The sequence below is a fragment of the Manis pentadactyla genome, chromosome 12 (genome assembly GCF_030020395.1).
Source record: "Manis pentadactyla isolate mManPen7 chromosome 12, mManPen7.hap1, whole genome shotgun sequence".
NCBI classification, from domain to species: Eukaryota; Metazoa; Chordata; class Mammalia; order Pholidota; family Manidae; genus Manis; species Manis pentadactyla.
In genome coordinates this window covers 28,358,080-28,380,992 of record NC_080030.1, presented here as the reverse complement: position 1 = coordinate 28,380,992, position 22,913 = coordinate 28,358,080, and the positions used below count along the sequence as shown (strand labels likewise).

The following is a 22,913-nucleotide window of genomic DNA, read 5'->3' as shown; positions in this document are numbered from 1 at the left end:
GTGCGGCTCCTTCATTCACCAGTGGGGGTCGCCTCGAGCACGTTCCCTGTGAGCCTGAGCCCCCAGCTGCAGAGTCGGTGTCCCGGCACCTCTCCGGGTGGCCGTTGTGGGAATTCAGCGTGCTCAGGTGAAGGCCCATCGCAGTGCTTGATGCGGCGAAGGCCTCTCAGGTGCATTTGGAATATGCTTCCTGGGGCCTAGGATGGCTGCACACGGTTTTCATCAGTCACGTGGCCCTGAAGGCCTGGCAGTGTGGGCCTTTCTCTGACAGGGTTCCTTTCTCTGGTGTCTATCTTTTTAAAAATTATTTTAGTATTTATTTTAAACATCAGCTAAGAGAAACTGCCAAGACTCTAGGCACCCACATAAGGGTGTTCATATTTCTGGGTTACATCATCATCCCAAAGCATCCATGATGGCTTGGATGCAATAATAACTCTTTAGACCTAGGTAATTTGCCACAAGGGAACTTAGAAAGATAACACTTAATGAGAAAATGTATAACCAATCAGCACGTGTTCTTTCTAGAGCCTGCCCAGTTCCCAAGGGACAAAAAGTCCAACTCAATTAAAATATTTTTGGAAGCTAAAAACATTGCACAGTAAAAGCTAAAGGCAGAAATTTTCTCTCTTCAGTTTGCCCCAAGCACCCTCCTATTTCTCTAGTCTCTTCTAAATCACCCCAACTAAAAACTTTACACTTTTGGGTCAGTAGGAAATAAATACCATCCCCTGTAATGAGAAACTCTGGATTTTCAGCACCTGTCAGCCAAAGGTCCTCAGTGAATTCTTCAGTCTTTTCAATTATGTCTCCAAAGAGATGCTCCAGTTGCCAATGGCGATGTCTAAAACCAGAAAGCTGCAGTCTGAATGGTTTTCTTAATAAAGAATGAGGAGGCAGAAAGAAAACTTGTTGAAGCAAAAAGCAGTGATAATCAGTGTGTCCAGTCTCTGGGGTCTCTCTTGAAGAAAGGAGTGGGGCCGCCCTGGGGAGCATGAGTCCCAGCAAATGGGAGGAGGCGGGTCTGGGGAAGGAGCCGGAGGGACAGCGGCATTCCAGGAAGATGGAAATCGGACCTGGTCCCGATCTGATTGGGAGGAGGAACAGTAGAGAGTGTGGTTGGCCCTCAGAGGGGAGCAGAGAAAAGCTGTGAAGCTGGAGGAAACTGGCAAAGCATCCGGGTGGCCCATCCGGACTGGTCTCTTGGATGCTATGGAGCCTGCTGGGGTGGGCGGCCCGGGACGTGGGGCCAGTGGGGCCTCGACAGGATGTCCCTTCCCCTCGCTGCCCCACCAAGGTGGGAAACACTTCCGCTGTCCTTCCCAGGCAGAGACTTTAAAAATGCAGCCTCTGTGAAAAATAACAGTGTCTAAACGAAGCACAAAGTGGCCTGCAGGTTGGCTGGTGGGCGGTTGCTGAGGTTGGTGCCCTGTGACAGCCGCCTGGTGGGGCAGCTTCCTGAAGGAAGACAGAGCCCGGGGTAAGGGAGGAGCGGGCGCTGCAGCTCACGTGACTGGGCACCACTCTCGGGCCTCACCTCACCCTCAGTCATCCTGCCGCCGCCTTCACCAGCTCTGTGCCTTTCGTGTTGCTGCGATCTTTACCTCGCCAGCGTGTGACAGACCGAGTGTTTGTGGCCTCAAGTTCATAGGCCGAAACCTAATCCCCAGTGCGGTGGTGTCAGGAGGGGGCCTGTGGGAGGCGGTGAGGTCGTGAAGGTGGGGTCCCCATCATGAGCCCCTAGAGAGCTCCTGGCCGCACACCCCCAGATGGGAGCACGCGAAGGAGACAGCCCTCTGATCCGGAAGCGGCCCGTCCACACACCGGGCCTGCCTGCGGCTTGCTCTTGGTGTCCAGCCTCCAGACCTGCACGAACCAAGGTCTGTGGTTGAAACACCAGCCTGTGGCCCTGTCACAGCAGCCCACGCGGGATGACAGTCACGCCACCTGCCCCAGGCCACACCCTCGAGGGCCATGCGGCTGGAGCCCAGTCCTGGTCTTCAGTTTTGCTGGACTGCGCCTGTTTCAGAATCATGACAGGGGACTTCCATATGCTTATGTTCCTCACAGTACTCACGTCACTGTCTCAGCACCTCATCAGTCTCAGAAGGGAAGTGAGGTGAGGCACCAGTGGGTAAGTGAGACCCCGAGGAACTGCAGCTCCCAGACATTCTGGTCAGGCAGTGAGAGAGCCAGGAACAGAACCAGCTGCGGCACAGCCCCAGCCCCAGCTGTAGGGAACCCTGCCTGTCATCCTTAGCAGGCGCCTCTGGTACTGTGGTTTTACTGAGACAGTGTCTTAGGGTGGGAGCCTGGGCTGGGGAGGAGCTGAGCCAGGGAGGAGGCTGAGCTAGGGAGGAGGCTGAGCCAGGGCAGTGAGGATGAGCCTGGGCCAGGGAGGAGGCTGGTCCCAGGAGGAGGCTTAGCCAGGGAGGAGGTGGAGCCGGGGCCTGGGCAGTGGGGATGAGCCTGGCCCGGGGAGGAGGCTGAGCCAAGAATGAGCCAGGGCCCAGGGAGGAGGCTGAGCCCTGCCCTCTCTCAGCTTTTAGGCTACTGTCACTAAAGGAGTCAGAGTCACAGTGGCTGTGTGTCCCTGCCCGTGTCCACCCACCCCCTGGGTGTCTCCAGCGTCACTGTTCTGCAGCCCCCCTTGCTAGGCACACTGTTCACAACCCTGTGTTGTCACCTTGCCACTTCCATGGGGACCAGATCTGGTCGGAGGGGCAAAATCCCTGTTCTGCCTGTCCAACTGTGTGTGGCCTGACCTCTGCTCACAAAGCCCAAAGAGTCGTTTGTGCACATGACCTAGAAGGTAGATGCCACCGCTCCAGATGGAGGTGACAGTGGCGGGTCCTCAGGTGCAGGCGTGTGGCAGTGAGGCTCCTGGGGGAGCAGACTCTGTCATCCTTCAGCTGCTCCTGTTGGTCAGTGCACAAGGAGAGGGTCGGGGCTGTGTCTGCCCAGCAGAGCACCCCGGGAGGTGGTTTGGAGCAGGTGGGCTGCAGGCACGTGGGCTGGCTGTCACACATAAATGGAATCTTGTGTTTTGTGTGAGATGGAGTCAACATTTTTTAAGGTGAGCTGTCCTGCAAAGTTCTGATATGTCAGGCTTGTGTGCATGTCACCCCTTCTCTGTATGCCAGCTCTTTGTCCTATGACATCTAGTCAAGGTTATGGATTTAACATCTATCTTCATAAATGAGCCTCTTTCTGTAGGGACTGCAGACCATTAGTCTGTGGTCTGTTTCCTATGAATGTCAACTTGGGTGCCTGCTTCCAAAATTGTTTCTTTGTATTGCCAATTTCTTTGCCACCTACTGTGTTGTATTAGCTTGAGGAAGACACACATATACACCACAGGCATGCGCACAACTGCACACACACAGGCATGCACACACCTACAGAGTTTACTCCTACATATTCCTGACAAGGAAGCCCTGCGTAACTGAAGCTGTCCTTGGGGTTTCCTAGCCAAGCCTCTGCATGGTGTCTGAGGGCTCTGGAGAATGGCTACCAGCTTCGTGTGTCCTTTGTTGGAAGGAACCATTCAGAGGCCTAACACTAACCTGCACCTAACTGTGGTATTGGAAGGCGCACGGGTCAGCCCCCAACAGGAAGGGGAGCCCGGGTGCTGCCACAGCTACTCAGTGAGGTGGGTAAGAGTTACCCCGTCCAGCCACACCGATGGGGGGCCGAGCCCCAGGATGGCAGGAGCATGACCAGGGCTCCCGCCTCTGTGTGGAGACCCCCTGATACGGCTGCAGATGGAATTTGTTTGGTCACTTAGCTGTGAATGAAGAGGTCAGACAAGGAGAGGAGCCCCTGGGGCTCTCAAGGGGTCTCTGGAGCTTGGCGGGTAGGTGGCTTGTCTGGCACATCTGCCCCTGGAGGAGGGAAAAGGAGTTTGAGAGCAACGAAGGTCAGACCGGCTGCCGCTGGTGCAGAGGTCAGGGGTGCTGCTGTGTCTACATTAGCCTTTTATGGAAGGTAGTGCCGCAAGTGTTTTCAGTGTCCCAAATGAGAAGAATGCTTTCGTGATGATGCAGGACATTCCCATTATGTTTCTGTACCTGTTTGAAATAGCATGGAGATGAATTAGTCTGTTATTTTAAACCCTTAATTCAAAATTCATATTTGATCCTCATCTGGGTCAGAAAACAGACAATTTGTACCCTAAAATACCAGTTTTTGCAAAGTACCATTCTTGTCTCAATATGAATGCTTCTGCATCTAAAAGGCTGCACTTTAGAAAGCCCTTGTACAAAGTCACCCTTTTCTCCAGATGGGTGAAGGTGGGGATCGGTGCCACCTGGGGGTGCAGGGCTGCCCCCTGCATCTGTGGTCACAAAGTGAGGGAGTGGAAGTCGCAGGCAGGGGCTTCAGCAAGCCCCCTCATCCAGCCCCGGGGGGGTGCTCAGGGCGGACCACCAGGATGGGCTGTTGCCTGCGTGGTACCCTGCAACTTCATATGCCCTGCAGTGGTTTTTACCCCCGTTTGATGGATAATGAAGCTGAGGTGCAAAGAGGTCATGTGGCCTGCCCAAGGTCACTCAGTCCCAGCTGTGAACAGGGAGGGACCATGGCCAAGAGGGGCTCTACAGGGGTTTCCACCGGCTCAGGGAGGGGGTGGGGAACGGAACAGAATGAGACGCAGAGCCCACCCACCCAAGCGGGTGCCTCACCATCTGTGGTGCATGTGCACACGTCCTGCCTGTTGACCAAGGGCTCTGAATTCCCGGTCCATTTCCCATCCCAGGACTTGCCAGGCCATCCCTGCTTGGCCCCCTTGACCTCACACATGTCTTGAGGGCGTGTGCAGCCCCAGCATCCTGCTGTCCGGGCTTCCTCTCACATGTTCCTGGCCGACCTACCCTCTCACCAGACACTAGCGAGGGGGCTGGCATCCCAGAGAGCAGACCCTTCCCCTGGGGCCCGGCGTGATGCCCCTCCTCCCGGAGGGCAGTGGGGGTGCGTCCTCCCCTGCCCCGCTCTCCATGCCCTTGGTCAGTGGGGGTGAACACCGTGGGCTCGGAGGACAGACAGTGACAAGGCAGCCTTGGCCTCCGGCCTCACACTCCAGCTCGGGTCAGTGGGGAGGCAGCACAGGTGGGACCGCCAGCTGACCAGGATGACTGTAAGCCCCTGATAAGAACCATAGACGTGACAACACAAGGAAGGGAGCCTACTGGGGGCTGAGACTGCGACCAGCAGTGGGGTCTGTGCATTGTTGGGGGACTTCATCACCTGATGAAACTGGGACCCTCAAGAGCTTCCTGCCTGCACGTGGGCCAGTATGGATGCCCTGGGGAGGGGGGCTTGTCAAGGCCAAGGCCTGACCCAGCTCTGTCTGCACCCAAGTGCCTGCCTGGCCGAGGATGCGGAGGGGGCTGCAGGGCCCTGAACACTCGGTGGGGGATGGTTTGCTTTCAGTGCAGTGGGAAATTGTGGGTGTGTTTGATTTAAGTAGGGAGGCTTTGCAGTCTGGTTAATATTCTTTTAAAATTTCTCTTGATGCTGTGAATTGGGGGATGCTGGCTTTGTCTCCCAGGACAGAGGTGGTCACCTGGGTGGGAGGGCTACAGTGGGCAGCTGGTGACACGATACGAGGTAGAAATGGAGGGTGTGCTAGCAGGCAGGGGTGGGGGTATGGGGAGAAGGACCCACAGAGGTGCAGGCTTCCCACTGAAGTAACGGGGGTCCGGGGGAGAGCGGAAGGGGGGAGGATGGCGGGGTGCCCAGGGTCTTGGAGTGGACACGTCTCTGAGATACCAGCCTTCGTCATGTCCTCAGACAGGTGGAAATGGTAAGTGGATGAGGCTGCCCTCCAGTGGAGGCACTGCCCCCAGGGCTCGGGAACCTCCAGCGCCAGCGCACCTGTGTCCACCCCGGTGCCACACATGCCTGTAGGGATGCCGATCACAGTGCGGAGGAAGGGAGCCAGGAGCGGAACCTGCTGTGGCGCTCAGGTGCAGGGCAGGACCTGCTGGGGCTCACTGACCTCGTGGGCAGCCCTAGGATCCCGCCCCCAACCCCGCCCCCGACGCTGCATGCAGCACAGATCCCGCCCCATGGCATGGGCACAGCCTGCCGTGTGCACAGTCCTGCGCTGGCCCTGCACATGCTCGGGGCGAGTCCGGGCCCAGTGCCCTGCGGTGCCCCTCCTCCCTTCCCGCACATCCCTGTGTGCTGGGACCTTCGCATATGTTCTCACTGCCTGAATACCTGTAACCTGCCCGGTGAGACAGGTAAGAGTTACCCTGTCTGGTCACACAGGTGAGGGGCCAGGCCACCATCACCCACCTCATGTCTGCTCCAGACCCTGTCTTTCCGAGATCTACGTTCAGGGTCCCTCTTGTGAGCACAGACCCCTCCCCCCCGAGCCTCATGTCACAGTCCCCGTCTGTGGTCTACTCCTCACAGTAGGAGGAGAGCTCTGGGGGAGGAGATGTCAGTTCTCACCGCTCTCCACTTCCAAGGTCCCTGTGACACGCACATGCTCACCGGTCAGTGGCCTTGCTAACTGCCCTTGGTTTGCAACCCCCTTTCTAAACAGAACACCTGCTTTTGTTCCCCTGCTGAAAAGAGGGGCCTGTTTGCTAGCTTGGGGTGGGAGTGGGTGGGGGGATTTGAGCATTACTGTCATGCGCCCTGGGTCTGTGTGTGAGGGAGCGGGTGGTCCCCTGGGGGCTGATGGTGGGCGGCAGCCATGGGGCCTTAAGAGAGAGGCATGGTGACGTGGGGATGTGGTGGAAAGAGAGGAGACGAGGGTTGCATGGGGCCATCACCTAGCAGTGCTTCTCCCCCAGCCCAGACACCCCAACAGACCTGGGCAGTGCCCGCCCCTCCTCCTCCAGGTCTGGCCTATTCCCCCCCGCACTCCACTTCCGTGCTGCCTTAGGGGCTTTTGCCCTTGAGGTGCTCCTTCCCCTTTGGTCATTTCTCACTGCAGTGTGATCCTGCTTTGCCCTCCGTGAAGGTGGGGGGAGGTTGTGTGGTTTGACGGCCACGCACCTGGCCTCCGTTGCATGCACGCACTGTGTGCGGGAAGGCCACATCCCTTCCTGTCCAGATGGCATGTGTGTGAGAGTACAAGCAGGCGTGCGTGTGCTGGCTCTGGGCCAGGTGGGATGAAGCTCACACACCGCAGGGCACGTCGATGGGGGTGACCTTGGACTGTGTCCGTACACACTTCTCGGCTCCTGTTCCTCACTTACAGGATGGGATGATGTTTTCCAAGGCCGTTGTGAGGACCATGCGGCCGGCACCTGGAAAAGCTCCCCATAAGTGAATCGAACGTTAGGGAGTCTTATTTTGACTGGGGGTGTTGCTCCCCTCTGGGGCCATACTATGAAATGGCCACATCTTCAAGTTGGCGATGGGATTGAATCTCCTACAGAGCATTTCCCTCTCCTCCCCTCCATTCCCTCCCAGCGACTGGCCTGTGCCAACACTTCCCGACAGTAAGAGTCGCACTGAAAGGTTGTGCAGGATGCTTGTCAATCAGAACTACACAGATGAGGGGGAGCCGACTACTTCCCAGTTTCTTCATGAGCCGTTGGCCAGGCCAGAGTTTGCTGTGGAAATTCATTTCAAAATACCTCAGAGGCAAAATGACTTGAAATATAACTGTTGGAAGAGAAAGGTTTATTCTGCTTACTCAGCATGATGTATCAGTGAAAGTGCTGGTGGTTTTCCTCCTCTTTTAAGACCTGTCCCTGAATAGTTTACTGCCTTAACCCACCACTAGCTGCCAGGCTTTGCTGAAATAGAGTCGTTTTCACTAAGGGCAGGTGTGGGCCTCAGGCCGACCTCCCTAACTGGGGTCCTTCTGTCTACCTGGCCTCGTCGTGCCCACCAGGGCCTCTTCCTCCAAGCCCAGTTCAATGCCCACGGCTCCAAGACCACCTGGCAGCCTTCCAAGAGGTGAAAGTGCAACATGGCCACTTTGCTTTCTGAGCTTTGGTTTCTTCTGTGAAGTGAGGACAGAACATTCAGCAGCTCTCGGCCCACCACCCGTGGCTTTCTGCTACAATGTCCCAGTACAGGTTACCGAGCTTCAGGCACCTCTGAGGCCAGGTGCGCTCCCAGTGTGCGCCCCACCCAGCAGCCTTGCAGAGCAGGTGTCACAGTGCATGCTGCAAATGGGAGAAATGAAGATACTTTTCTAAGACTGTGCAGTTAGCTGGAAATGAATTTAGGGTTTCAGCTCCCAAATCTGCCTATCTGAATCTAAAGGTTGGGCTGTCTTGTGTACACTTGTCCATCTTGATTTTGCTGTAGAAAACTTGTGTTTCAGAGACTGCTTACATCAGGAGTAGGATGTTGGAGGGGGTGGGGGGTTAAAGTACTGAAGGATGTGCACTACTTTTATTAGAAATCGCTAGGCGAATGCAATAGAAGCAAAGCTTGTCTCCTACAAATCTCTGCCTGCTGTTAGCTTGGCTTAAGTCACTACCTGGAATTGCAAGCCATCTCTTTTATGGATATAAATCCGTGTGTGTACGTGTGTGTGTGTATTTCAAAAGGCTGTCCCTGCATTAGTCAAGCATTGTGAGTTTTTTCTTGCACTGGTGAAATTATGTAGATGAGTCCGTCCAGGGTCGTTCACTAATAAATTTAAAGTTACTACGTGGAGAATGCATAGTTAAAATTGCAGTCTCACCTGGATGGACTATTTCAGGCCCCATGTGAAAGCATTCTTATTTCCAGAGTCACCTTATTTACAAGAAAACCAAACCAGAGAGCCATGGCCGAGCTCCCGTGTTACGATTTCCGTGCCTTTGCATCCTCCCACCCCCACCCCATGTCCTTTTCTCTTTGGATCAGTATTTCTGAGTTGGCAAGATCTCTCAGAAAGCAGTGTGTGCAGAGCGGAGAGAGGGCCCCGGGTCAGGGAGCCAGGGTGCAGGGCCTGGGGACACAGCAGAGGGTGCAGGGCAGCTTCTGGGGAGGGGCGTCTGAGCTCCTCCGGGAAGGGGGACACTCTGAGCTGAGGCCCGGCCGCGGGAAGCACGTCCCTGTGCTGGATGGGTCTGCGGGTTGCAGCAGTAAGCCCTCAAATGATCCTGTTTTAGGTCCGACCCAAAAGATGCCCCCCAGCGCCAGTGCCATGGACTTCTTCCAGCTCTTCATCCCAGACAACGCCCTCAAGGACATGGTGGTGCAGACGAACATGTATGCCAAGAAGTTCCAGGAGCGCTTCGGCAGCGACGGCGCCTGGGCGGAGGTGACCCTCCCCGAGATGAGGGCATTCCTGGGCTACATGATCTCCACCAGCATCTCCCACTGCGAGTCGGTCCTCAGCATCTGGAGCAGCGGCTTCTACAGCAACAGGAGCCTGGCCCTGGTCATGAGCCAGGCCCGCTTCGAGAGGATCCTCAAGTACTTCCACGTCGTGGCCTTCCGCTCCAGCCAGACCACGCACGGCCTCTACAAGGTCCAGCCCTTCCTCGACTCCCTGCAGACCAGCTTCGACTCTGCCTTCAGGCCTTCCCAGACCCAGGTGAGGCCGCGTGCGGGCCCCTGCCGCTCCCCTGCCTCCCCCACCTCGCCTGGCGCAGCTGCGGCCTGGCCTCCTGGGCCTTCCTGGGCCTTCCTGGGCCTGAGGTGTTAGCCCTTCCTCCACCCTGTCACCTGAACCACGTTAGACCCTGGGGGACGTGACAGGTGACAGTTCAGACCACAGAGAAGTTGGAACCCGGCATTTTGTTCTGAGCTACACTTCCCTCCTCATCCTAATTGCATTTCCTTTACAAATTCTGTTTCGCTGGGGCTCGTGTCCTTGGTGTATTCTCTGAGTACGTGATCACTGGCTGGTGGCAAAAGGGCTACATGCCTTCTGGTGGCAGAGGGAACGAGCCTGGGATTGAAGCCATCCCTCGGGTCATCGGGGTCACTCATGTGCCAGGTGGGGTCCACCTGACACAGGTGGCAGAGGTGTGGGCCTTTGGGTGACTTTGATAGAGCCCCAGACCTCACTGCTGTGGCCCCTAATGCTGACCTTCCTAAACGGTTCTAGAAAGTTCTGTTTGCTCTCAGGCCCTGAGCCCCTGCTTTCTGGCATCTACTGTGGCAGGTGCATTTGGCTGTGGTGAGATGGAGTCTCAGAATTGTCCTTAGAATTGTTCTGCTATTCTGTAAACAGAGGAAATGGCTCACTTCTAGAGCTTTCTCTAACCAAAACTTGAGGAAGTTCTTGGCCCACATGAGCCCAATTCCTTCTGGCCTGTTTGATGTGGAGACAGATGTTCGCTTCGCTTCTAGACACACCTGAAGCCTGGCCAGTCCACCTCTTCTGCCTGGTGCTTTGCCTAAAGGGCCTTCTTCATAAACCCCGCGTCCTCTTCAGGGTCCCCTTCCAGACCCTTGCCCTGACTGCGTGTCTTGCCTTCTTCTCTGCACAGCTGGAAACCGTGGGGAAGATACTGCCCTCTCTCGGGTTTGTGAAGGCCGTAAAATAGCCGCGGGGCATCCTGCCGTTGTGTGAGTTAGGGCTCCAGGTGTCTGTGGGGCTTGCGCCCGTGCTGGCTCCCAGTTTCATGGACTCCCCCTGCTACCTATAGGGCAGCCACATGCTGTTCTGTCTTGTCTCCCAGTGGGTCACTTCCCTCCTCCCAGGAGCTGGGGTCTGTGGGCCCCCCAAGCCCTGCCTTCTGCCAGGCCCCGCAGGACCAACTACAGGGCTGAGCACATCATTTCTTGTCTCACTGAATATTTGCTTGGTTGAAAACAAAGTCAGAGAGATGTTGGCTGGATTCAAGGAAAAAACAATATTCTGATTATCCTTGGGGTCAGACATTCTAAGGGCTGCTGGAGAAGGCTGCGGCCTTGCTACGCCCGGGTGTCTCTCCAGAATCAGTATGGCTCTCTGGAGAGTTGATATTTAACAGCCTGAAGACAAGGCTGCTGAGGGTCCTCCTAGCACCCGGACCAGGTGACCCTTACCCACAGTTATAGTCACGTTTGTGGCGTGCCTGCTGTGCACTGGCCCTGTGCTTGTGTCTCCTAGAAATGCAGTATCAGATGCCTATGACCAAAAGCCAGGGTGAGTCTCATGCCTGTGCGTATGTCTGCGGAGTTTGGGGCAGCTCTCAGGCCCACTGCAGGGCCCGCCAGCAAATTCTGAGAGCCGTGAGCTCGCCCTTTGCCAGCCCTGAGCACAGGCCCTGGAGCCCAGCAGCATCCTGAGCAGACAGTGGCCAGACACAGCTGTGCGGCAGGCACGTGTCTGGGGAGGCAACTCCGGCCGCCTCTGTGTCTGGCTCAGATGGGCAGCGGGGAGGCCAAGCCAGGGAACCCGGAGAGGCTTCCACTGTATTGTCTCTGCCCGCGTGTCTTCCTGGTACAAGCTGGCAAGACTCGGGAAAGAGGGGCCTCAAGTGGGTTCAGCTCAGGGAGGGGCTCTCTGGTCATGGTGGGGATTTTCCCCCTTTTACTTACCCCCCACGTTTTGTTTTTTTGCATTTGTATTTAATTTTTATTTCTACTGTTGTATTTGTGAAGTTGCATTTTCTTTCCACTCCCATTTCCTACCCAGTGCCCTATGCGTTGGTCAGGATCCCAGTAGGACACAAACGCTCTGCTCTGGAAGAGCAGTGAGAGGTGGGGACTACAGACACGGGTGCAGTCAGGGTCCAGGCAAGTTGCCAGGCGGTGAAATGCCCAGGCCAGCCACAGCGGGAAGCTGGGATCTCCCGGGCCGGGGAGAGGGGGTGTGCCGGGAGCAGTGAGGGCAGACGGCAGGGGCCCTCCCGGCCCATGTGCTCTGGGAGAGGCCCCCCTCCAGGCCACACTGCAGGGGAGGAGGGGTGGAGCGTGAGTCTGGGGAGGCAGACAGAGTGCCCAGTCCCTTCCACCCAGCAGACGGGAGCAGGGAGCAGAGGTCCCCTGGGCTGCTTTTCCAGTTGGCGGACAGTCAGGTGGAATTTCTCTCCTTCTGTCTTCCTTCCTCCCCCTGACCTGGGGTCCTGTCGAGCCAGCTGTGTCTGTGGGCAGCAGCATATGACTTGGCGGGCACACTAGGCCTTGCTGGCCGGGGGCCCCCCCAGGTCACTGCACCCCCTCCCTCGCAAGTGAGTGGAGGGGCCCTGTGTGCCCTGAGAGTGCCACCCTCTCCGTGTGGAGGGGCCTCGCTGCCTCTGGGCTTGCGTGGCAGGCTCTCCGCCTTGGCCTCCAGCGTGGCCTCATCAGGCTTGGCTCTGCGTTCAGGGTCTTGTCAAAGACCCGTCTGCCTCCTGGAATGGGAGGAAAGCTCGTTGCAACCCCTGACCTGAGGAGCTGGAAGTGCTCAGGATTTCCGGTGTCCCAGCTTTCTCCTCTAGAAATCCCGGGTGGCTCTGGAGCATCAGTTCAAGGAGGGGGTCGAGCAGTGAGCATGGCTGGGGTGTGGGGTGCCGCCCGCCAGCCCCAGGCCTCAGGGTCCCTCTGAAGGGTCTCCGCTTCCACCTGCAGAGGCCGCTTGGACCTGTCCTTGTCCCATCTGAGCATCACACGTGGGGGCAGATGTTCTCCAGGGTCCCAGGGGCTGCTCTGCCCTCTGCCCCCCACACCTTCAACCCACACAGCATGCCCTCTGCCCCCCAGTCTCTTGGAGCCCTTCTGTCCAGCAAAGGTGACCGTCTGGGCCGGGTTTAGAACATTACAGAGTCTTCAGAAACCTAATGCCCCCAGAATCTAATGCGACCCAGACAGCCCTGGTGCATCTGGGTGCCTGCATGCATGTGTTTCAACACAAGTGCAAAATGGGGAGATGCTGTATTTCCTCAAAACTGGGGAGACATTAATTCAAAGACTATTTCCAGAGGAGATCATGCAGTAAATGAAGGGATGCACTGTCTTTCTCCCACTCTAACCACTGCCACACCCCAGAATGAGTTTGTCAAGCGCAGAAGGGTGCTGGGGAAATACAGCTGGGGGACAGGGAGGTGCTAACCAGCCCTCCGCCTGGAGGGCAGGGAGGTTGTTTTCAGGCGTGCATAGTTTGTAGAGCTCTGGCGGGCACACTGGTCTGTGCTGTGTTTAGGACTGACCTGCTCACGTGATAGAAAAGAGGCAAAACTGAGGGCCAGATAAACTTGCTGGCCCTGTGTTTTGGTGACGCATATGATTAAATATAAGTTTGCAATTGATGGTACATTAAGTGCAAGTGCTGTAGGGTATGTTGCTTTCTGCAGATGAGAGTAAGAGGGGCATTTTCATTTTCTGTGGCCTTGGAGGGGATGCCCAGAAGTTCCTTAGCTGGTATGATGGGGCAGGAAGCAGGCAGGCAGCTAAAAGGGTTCTCTATGCCTTCCTCCCCTTCCCTCTGTGCTGTTTCCCCACCGTGTATGGGGCTTGTCCATTTGGCTAGACTGGCTCCAAACGGGGTTCTGAATGTTTCATGAGATACGCAGAGTGTGAGTGTGTGGAGCCAGGCAGGAGGGCCTGGGGCGGGCACCGCCGCTGGGCAGCTTCGCCAGCCCTCCCCTCCACGAGCACAAGACAGGGGAGGCTGGGCTTAATGTCCCCAGCGTCCACCAGCAGGAAAGCCCAGGGGCCAGTGTGCACAGCTAAGGCCAAACGCTGCAAGGCTGTTAATTTGTTTGCTGGAATTCAAGGTGGCATTAGCGGGCGAGTGGAAGGATTACTGTCCAACTCACACTTGGCAAGTACTGCCTCGTGTTCTGCCCCCGTCAGATCGTGTTCTCCCATCACCTGGGAGCTTTCTGGAATTTCAGAGACTTGGGCCCTGCCCGACACCTGCTGAATCATCATCCCAGTTTTCTTAAGACCCCCTGGTTACTAGTTTCTCCATTCAAGTTTGAAAAGCTCTGATGGAGAATGGGTTACAACCCTTCTTCTGTCAATGGCCAGGAAGGCTAAGTGGTAGGCTGAATGGTCTGCGTCATCTCGTCAGTTCTACTGTTGCAGATAATATATAAGTGAGTATGGCAGGTTCCAATAAAACTATTTACTGCAGGCAGGGGGCCTGAATACACCGTGGTTTGCTGCCTTCTGGTCCAGGGCATCGTGTAGGGTTCTTGGGATCATACTGCTTCTTACATGCTTCATTTCGGTGAACTTCAGACATACACGCCAATTCATACTTCAGTTTAAAATAGGATTGGGGAGGGAAGTGTGGCAGATTCCTAAAACTCACTCAAAAGTCACCTCCAAAAATCTCCAGACGGAAGAAAAAAACCCGGGCCACCCTGTGGAGCCTATTTGTGTTATACTGTTTCCTTTTACTTTATTGTCTTGTCATTTAAAAAGTCCTATAGCCATGTTATCAAGAAGTTGGAATAGGCCAAATAAGTTAAAAAATTGGTGAAGCACATGTTGGAAAGGACCCAATGCCCTAGAAGAAAGCCAGAGGCTGGGTCGTGGCAGCGAGGGAACTGGGTCATTTCAGGAACTAGTTATTAAAAAGAGAATGCTCAGCCCTGGGAGAAAGAAAAGGGTCTGGGCTGGCATGGGAGCTGTGTTGAATATCTAAAGCAACATATGTGGTTTCCTTTCTTTCTCACAGGGGCGCAAGACGGATCAATAGGCTTATTTAGCTGAGCTAAATGTTGGTAAATGTTGAGTCAGTGAGGGGAAGGTATTAGCAGTTGGGGCTGTACATCAGGAGAAAGGTCTCCTTTGCAGAGAAGTAGTGCCCACCTCCGGGCATGACCCGCGAGAGATCAGGGCCCCTGCTGGAGGTCCTCCACCAAGTGAGAGTTGGATAGGCAGTAATAATAATGATACAAATAATAATTTCCAATTACTAAATACTATTTGTCGGGGCCTGTGCTAAGTGTGTTGCATACAATTTATTACTTAGTTGTCCCCAAACCACTGACGTAAGTATTGATATTATGCTCTTATTGCTGAGACTCCAGATCACAGACGGAAGTCCCTTTGCCAAGGTTGCACAGCAGGCCAAAGGCAGACACCAGATTCGAGCCCGAGGGGGAACATCTGAGCCCAAGCTGCCTTCTGTGAGAGTCTTTTCGTTTTGGTTCCTGGCAGGTGCTACACGAACCCCTGATTGACGAGGACCCCGTGTTCATCGCCACGTGCACGGAGCGGGAACTGCGGAAGAGGAAGAAGCGGAAATTTAGCCTGTGGGTCAGGCAGTGTTCCTCCACCGGCTTCATCGTCCAGGTGAGCCTGGCCGGGCTGAGGGTGCCGAGGGAAGGGGTCGGGGGCTTGGCTCATGTGGGGACTGGCGAGTGCTCCCCTCCCTCCTCCCTGCACCGGCTCCAGGCGCTCCCTCCGAGGCTGGGCTGGGCTGCTGCCCGACCGGCCCCTGGGCACTGGCATAGTCGCCCTGCCTCATGCGTGTTCCGCCCATTCTGGCCTCTGGATGAGCAGCAGTAATCCCTGATCAAGGCTCGGGCCCTCGCAGAGTCGGCTTCCCTGAAGCAGGGGGCACCAGAGGGGGCTACCGTGTCCTCGGGAGTGTGCTCGTGGTGGTCGCAGAAGCCCCCCACCCGCCTCTGCACCCAGCAGGTCTCTGACCTGCCTTCCGGTCCTGAGTACCACCTCCCAGGCCACCAGCAGCCCGCTGGCTGGATCAGCCTTCACCGGGAGGGTGGCCCTCGGAGCCTGCGTTACCACCCGCTCACCTGGCCCTGCTCCAGGCAGACGCAGGCACATATTTTAGAAGAGGCAGCCTCGCGCTGCTGCAGGAAAAGTGTCCAATGTTGAGCTGCCTGGAGCAGCCAGGGTACATGGGGCCCGGCTAAGCCCAGCATGTGGCCCCTAGGTGACGGCTGCTGGTGTGGGCTGGTTCTCCTGCCATGCTGCTCAGGGTGTCCCAGCCCTGCAGTCCCAGTGGCCACCCCCCACCCACCCACACTGCCCTTGCCTGGCCGCAGCCCCAGGCCCAAGACACAGGGCTCTGCTCTTCACCCCCACTGAGCCAGAAAAGGTTCAGCCGAGCATCTCCTCACCACGTGGGCTCAGGGCCCCAGCCGGGAATGTACACGGGCTGCAGGTAAGTGTCTCTGCTCAGCAGGACCCTGCCACTCTGCCCCACAGGCCTGGCGGAGCCTTGGTGGGCCGGGGCCGGGCTCTCCAGCCGGACCAGGGCTTGAGTCGGCTCCTGCGCAGGCTTCAGGGGCTGTCGGAGTTGAGCTGTCCCAGAGCAGAACCCACTCGTCATGCGGCCTGGCCCCCTGGCCCCGTATAGCCTCCGAGGCCCTGCCACCTCTACAGCGCCGTTTTCAGTGGTATTCCTGTGGGGGCAGGGGAGTCAGGCTCACTTTATATAACCCCTCTGAGCCACGTCAGCCCTTCTTTGAACGAATACTAGAGGACCTGTTATGTGCAGCGCGGTGCCAGACCACAGGCCATGGAGACGTGGTCCTGCCCTCTGGGAGGTCAGCCTGTGCAGCTTTTGACCAGTATCGTGTGGGGGGTCCGTGTGCATCTGCCACCACTTCTTAACCGTAACGTTGCTGAGCAACTAGAACTCGCATTCATTGCCTGGCAAGGACACAGACCTCATTCTCAGTACGGATTCATTCCCACTTCTATAAAATCTATAAAATCCCCATTTGTAAAATGAAAAGTTTAGATTGTTACCCCAAAGTTTCCTTTCATTTCTAAAACTCCAGTTCTTGGAGGCTTTGCTGCAGCACAAGGGTTTGTGTTTAGGAGCTGGGATTGGAGCTAGCTCTCCACCACCACTAGGGCCACAACTAAAACACCCACGGGCAGAAGTGCTGGGAGCACCAGGCACCTGTCAGCTACAGGCCGTCCCCTGGCAGGGGGACCAAGAACGTTCCCAGGGCCCCCAGCTGACGGCTCTGTTCCTTGGCCCAGTGGAAGGTGCCCAGGGCGGGCGGCCAAGCAGGGAGGGGACACTTCTGCCCGTGAGGAACCAAGAGGCACGGAGAAGGGGCCGTATGTCCCGGGACAGTTGTCTTTTTAGTGTTGCATCCCTATCCTTGGTTCTCCAGGTCCTAATCCTGGTTAAAGTCAGCAGCCTGGGGAGATGGAGGGGCAGGAGACACAGGGCAGAGCGTGCCCTGCCCCCAAGAGCTTCCACGCGTCACGTCCCCAGGACTCATGGCAGGCCCAGCACCACACGCTAACTGCCCCAGGGCCCCGGCTGCCGCCCCCTGCCCTGGCCCTGGTGGTGGCTGTCCCCGCTCTTGCTGCTCCTTCTGACCTCAGCCAGTGCCCCAGGTCACTGTGCACCCCTGTGTCCTCACCTGCGTGGTGAAGGCAGGGGGTGAATCACAGGCACACCTTTTGCTGTGTTGTGCTTTGCAGATACTGCGTTTTTCACAGATTGAAGGTTTGGGGCCACCCTGTGTCATCGAGCAAGCCTGTCGGCATCATTTTCCCAGTAGCATTTGCTCACTCCCTGTCTCCATGTCATGTGTTGGTGATTCTTGCAATATGTCAAACTTTTTCATTATTCTGTTTGTTTTGATGATCTGTGACTAGTGATTCGGACTCACTGAAAGCTCAGATGATGGTTAGCATTTTTTAGTTATAAATAAAGTGTTTTTAAATTAAGGTACAGACTTTTAGTTAAGACATATTGCCACTGCACTTAGTGGACTATGACTATATATCCTCACTGGTAGCAGCGTCTGCCCACCCTGCCCTGTTCTCAGCTCAGCTGTGCATTTTATCCTGGCTAGTAGGGTGCAGCAGAGGTGATGCACAGAGAGACGGGAAGGGCTGTGGGCACACTTCTCCTTGGGCTTTTCACCCAACAGGAGAGGATGCCCAGCCAGCCTAGGTCGCTGACCCTGACAACCCATGAGCTACTGAGAGTGTCGTACATACCACTGAGCTTCTGTGCTTATTCACTGTGCATTGGCACAGTCAACGGGGGGCTGACTGGTTAGGGTCTTCAGGCTCACTGGCTCATCTCCCAGTTACTCCATCCTGGGCTGCGCTGGTGTCTTGAAGGAGCAGTGGGTGTCCGGGTGTGTTTCCAGGAGAGACCAGCTCTTGCCTCAGCCTTGTGGCTTCCTTCTGCCGAGACTCTAAGCTTTCTTTGGCCGGACTGCATCCTTCAGAAGGGCCAGGTGAATCATCGGAAACAAACGTTTCTGAAACTCCAGGAACTTGTTGTGTTGTTGTGCACCAAGCACTTGAAAATGGTCAGTATGTGCAGATGTGAGCCTGCCAGTGCTGCAGGCCCGTGGCACCGGTCCGATGAGTCTGTCACCCGGCTCTGTGAAGCATGCCACCGCCTCGGCCAGGGCCCAGGGCCTTTCAGTCTGACCAACTGCAGCGTGAAGGGTGGCAAGGAGCAAGGTGGGGGTTTTGCAGTATGGGAATGCAAGGAAAGGCATGGACCTGTCCTCGGGGAGCATCTCTCATTTTTTGTTGTGATAGAAGATGACATAAGATTTGCCATTTTAGCCATTTTTAAGCATCCGATTCAGTGGCGTGAAGTATATTCACAACATTGTGCAGCCATGGCCACCATCCACCTCCATAGATCCAGGACGGCCCAGAGCAGGTCTCTCAGCTGGCAGACACCTCGCTGTCAGGTAGAGATGGTCCCCCGAGCAGAAGCCCTGGATGCTGCCAGAGCTCAGGGCAGTTGCCTGGTGCCATGATGTGTTGACAATTGGCGCTGTGTCTCGTGGAGCGCATTGCCTCTCTGCTGGCCGGGCCGGCCTCCCTCTCCAGCTGCACTATGTACGTGCAGTGCCTATGCACAAGTGAGGGCCCTCAGTCCCGCCACCAGCTCTCTGTGGTCCATGCTGGAGCCGCACGCAGGTCACCTGTGGTGTTCCCGGGGCAGCCTGCCCATCAGGCAGCTCTGGGGGGTGCAGGGGCCCTGAGTGCCCGCTCAGCTTCCCCTCCTCCTGACCCGGATTCCTGGCTTTGCCCTGGTGTCTGCAGGGCCCACAGGGCATGCTGGCTGATTTTATGTGTCGATGTGGCTGGGTCATGGTGCCCAGATACTTGGTCCAACACGATTCTGGATGTTTCTGTGGATGTATTTTTTGGATGAGATGATTATTTAAATCATAGACTCTGACTAAGTGGATTATTCTTCATAATATGGCAAGCCTCATCCAATCAGCTCAAGCCTTAATAGAAAAAAGATGGACTTCCCTGGAAGAGGAGGGAATTTGGCCCAGCGGACCACCTTTGCATTTGAACTGCGACTCTGCCCTGGATCGCCAGCCTGCCAGCCTTCCTGTGGACTTTGCACTTGCTGAGCCTTCATAACCTTGCGAGCCAGTCCCTTAAAATACATGTCTACCTCTCTCTCGGATGGATGGTTGGATCTCTGTGTATCGCCTTCTATTTGTCCTACTGCAGAGGGCTCTCCCATAGTCCACCTGGCTTGCCCGAGGGAAATGGAGCTCTCACTGCCCATCTAGTAGGACAGACAGAGACATATTAAAAATATTCTTAAAGATAGTGTGACAGGTTTCATATTAGAAGTCTGTGCAGAATGTTGAAGTGCTAGGAGACATCAGGGAGCTAAGCAAGGCTCCCTGAGCCTTTGTTCTGCATGCAGAGTGGATGTGGGATTCGCCAGTGGAGAAGGTAGACCGTGACTGCAGGGGTTGGGCTGGGGGGACGGTAGCCAGTGTCACCAGCTCAGGCCAGCACTGAGGCACATCTGCTGAGCAAGGTACAGGCCTCTGGGAAAGGTGCTGCTGTCCTTAGCACATGGCAGAACCAGAGATCCCAAAGACAAATGATTTACCCCAAAACTCAAGACTGTTAGGCAATGGTATGGCGACAGGTGACAGAGAGCTGGCTGGCTCCTGTCTCCAGTGTCTCTGCTCAGCCCACTTCTGCCCCCTGGGGCCTTCCCAGGAAGGGAGAAAAATATACAATGACCAGCTTGGGGCAGAATCTCCTTTCCAATGTGAGTATCTAAATGGGAAGCGTGTCTGTGAATCGGGCGATGGGTGGTGTGTTTGTGTCCGCGGTGGGAAATCCTCCCTCTGGGCTAATGGATGCCATACACCGGCACAAGGCAGCAGCCTCAGGGAGGGTCTTCAGGCATTTTGAAACTCCCAGGTTTTCATGGGGACCAAATAAGCTACACGTAAGGGAGTTGTAAAGTGAGGCTCTGAAGGTCTGGAGACATTTTGCTTTATACTATGTGAGACCACAGCTAATGCCTTCTGACATCACCACCGCTGTCTCTGAGGGAGGCTTAGGGCGCCCTTGGGGGCATGCACCTGTGTCACAGGCTGCCAAGGACTGTCCCCAACCCAGCACACCCTCCAGCCAAGCCAAGGGCATCTGAGAATGGGAGCAGCCAAGGGTCCTTACCGCCCCCTGGTCTGCAGGCTCCCCAGTGTGCCGAGGAGACATTCATACAGAAGATGATGCTTCCAGGCTCGGGAAAGCCATTTCATGGAGAGGCTGGAATTCCTCAGTCTGGGACGTTAAGGTTACTCATGTTGGAAACCTTGTGTGTGGGGTCAAAAGAAGACTGCCTCTGTAGAGACTATTGTTCTGTCTCTGCTGTGTCAAAAAGTGGGAGAACACCAACAGTGCAGTTGATGTGGTGTGCCCCACGGTGACCAGGAGCCCTGAGGTTCTATAAGGAAAGGTCTGCTAATCTAAAAACAGAAACAAACTGGTGTCGTCGGAAAGAAATTGCTCCCATTTGAGTGTTGAACTGGGAACCTGCTCCGAGGTGTGAGACCCAGGGTCTCCCACGAGGGAGGTTGGCAGGTGGGGGGCACATGTCTGGCGACTGCTGGGCAGAAGCTTGAAGGGGTGTGGGGGTGTTCCACCTGAAAAAGACAGCCCAGACGTCTCCAGAGGCTGAGCTGCCATCATGTTGAGAAGGGCCCAACCACCCTAAGGGACAGCCATGGTTTCTTGCTCAGTGAACTGACATTCTCTGGAGAAGGCTGGCCCAGAAGCCAGCATTCAGGATGGAAGCTCCCAAGCAGAGGGTCCTCTGCCTCCTACATGCCTTGCCCATCGCTAGGGTCCAGGCAGAGCCCAGATGAACAGCCGAGGGGTGCTCTGCTGAGGTCCTGTGCCCTGGGGTGCTGGCCCAGCTGGTCTGGAAGTGCCTCTCCCCTGAACTGGGTCTCTGGGTTTATGGCGGCTCCCTTGGGGGGCTCAGAAAGGGATACTCGGCATCGACGGAGCGTTCACCGCATGCCAGGTTCCATGTGAGCACAAGTTATTCATCTTGTGACAGCTTTGATTGTAGGTGGTGGTATGGCCCGTCTCACAGTGACAAAACTGAGGCACCGGGAGACTAGCTGCCTTGCCTGACTCTCAGCCGTAAAGTGGTGGGCCTGGGACTGCATGCAGCCTTCCCACCCAGAGCTCACCTGCTCAGCCTCCAGGCTGCGCCCTCTGCCCAGCAAGAGACGCTTTCTCGCTTTAGACTTAAGACCAGGTAGCTCTTTCCTCCCCACCTTGATTGATGTGTGATAGATGGTCTAGCGTCTGATGTCACTGATCTTCCTGATTCTGAGACGTAGTTTTTATGTTGAAAGAACTTGAAGAATTTGCCCTGGAGTTTGATTTTATTCTTATTTGACTTTTAGTCTTTTTTATACACTAAGTGAATGAAATTTTTCACTTCTGACCTATACCTGACTGGATTAGCTGGAAAAGTGAGGATCAGAGTGAATTAATTGGCCAGAGTGAATTGTGCTTGTGGAGTCTAGAATGGAGCAGGGCGGGGCGTTTGTCTGTCTCTTTAGTCATGCGGTGGGGAGGCTGCTGGCTTGCATCCTGTCCAGGCTGGATGTGGCTGTATCATAGGATGAGAGTGGCCCGGGTGCAGACATCTGTCACGGACCTCTCTGAGTGGCCTTGAGCAAGTAGCTGAGCACTAATCTTGTGCTCAGTCTATTGAATGGATTAATTTGCCCAGACCTCTTTACCATGTAGGGATTCAGAGGACAGGAAAGTTTTGTTAAGTGCCCATGTAAGAGAGTCAGGCACTGCCCAGATCAGATAAACCCTGGCCCTCTCCCCAGGGAGCTCAGGATCTCACCGCCCTGATTGCACACACAGTGCTGGCCCCTGTCCTTCCCCCAGTCCATCATTTTGAAAGACAGCCTCCTGGGGATTGGAGCTCTAGGGTGAAACAAAAGCAAGGTTCTTGCAGGGGACAGTCGTGCTGAAGGTACAGCTGGAGAAGACAGTGGCAGAGGACAGTCTCTGGACACATCCTTCCTGGCCGCGGTCATGGTCAGTGTGAGAGAAAAGCCATCAGTAAGGCGGTGGCTTGGAGACTGTGCTGGAGAACTGGGCTGCTCGCCAAGGGTGGCCTGGAGCACCCTGTGCAGTGGGGCTTCACACGGAGACGGAGCTCTCCATCATGCAGCCGCTGGCCACCTGCGACCACTGAGTCCTTGAAATGTGACTCGTATGACTGAGAACTTTTAATCTTACTTTAAATTAACACAGTCACGTGTCTAGAGGCTACAGCACCAAGTAGAGCTTGTTATCGAGTCACTTGTGTGTACACACCTTTCACATCCCGACAGTGGCCTTGTGAGGTACACAGGATATCATTATCCTCACAGATGAGGAAACCAGGGCTCAGCAATTAAGCAATTGCCCCAAATCACACAAGTGAGTAAGTGGCGGAGCTCATGCCCATCAAATCCAGCTTACACCCTCACCTTCTCCTTGTGGCGGACTCGGCCTCTCTGCTGGCGCGTGCACATCTCCTGGGCTTCGGGGCTCTTATGGGTGCCTGTCTCTGCGCGTCCCCGGGACAGCCTTCCATGCTCAGTGCCGTCTCGGTGGGCGCAGGCTGTGCACTCACTCCTGTGCTGATTCCCCATGGCTGGGGTCACACACCCCACCTGCAGCTGGCACAGCGCGTGGGTAGAGAGGTTCAAGCAAAGGATCCTGTCCCCATGGGCCTGCCCCGACAGGCGGACAACTGCCACAGAGAAACCGGGTTGTTTTCTGTTCTGAAGGGGAAGTGGGGCCAATGGTCAAGACCTGCACAGCTG

General features: G+C 55.7%; 1 protein-coding gene across 1 annotated transcript in view; it reads left to right on the top strand.

Annotated features, from left to right (window-relative positions):
* The window catches only part of PGBD5 (piggyBac transposable element derived 5), a 96,218-nt gene that overhangs the window by 52,813 nt on the left and 20,492 nt on the right, over positions 1 to 22,913 (top strand). The window contains exons 2-3 of the mRNA XM_036875716.2: positions 9,075 to 9,502; positions 14,992 to 15,126. Of these exons, the coding sequence (XP_036731611.2) occupies positions 9,075 to 9,502; positions 14,992 to 15,126 (563 nt within the window). The remainder of the gene's footprint in view (positions 1 to 9,074; positions 9,503 to 14,991; positions 15,127 to 22,913) is intronic.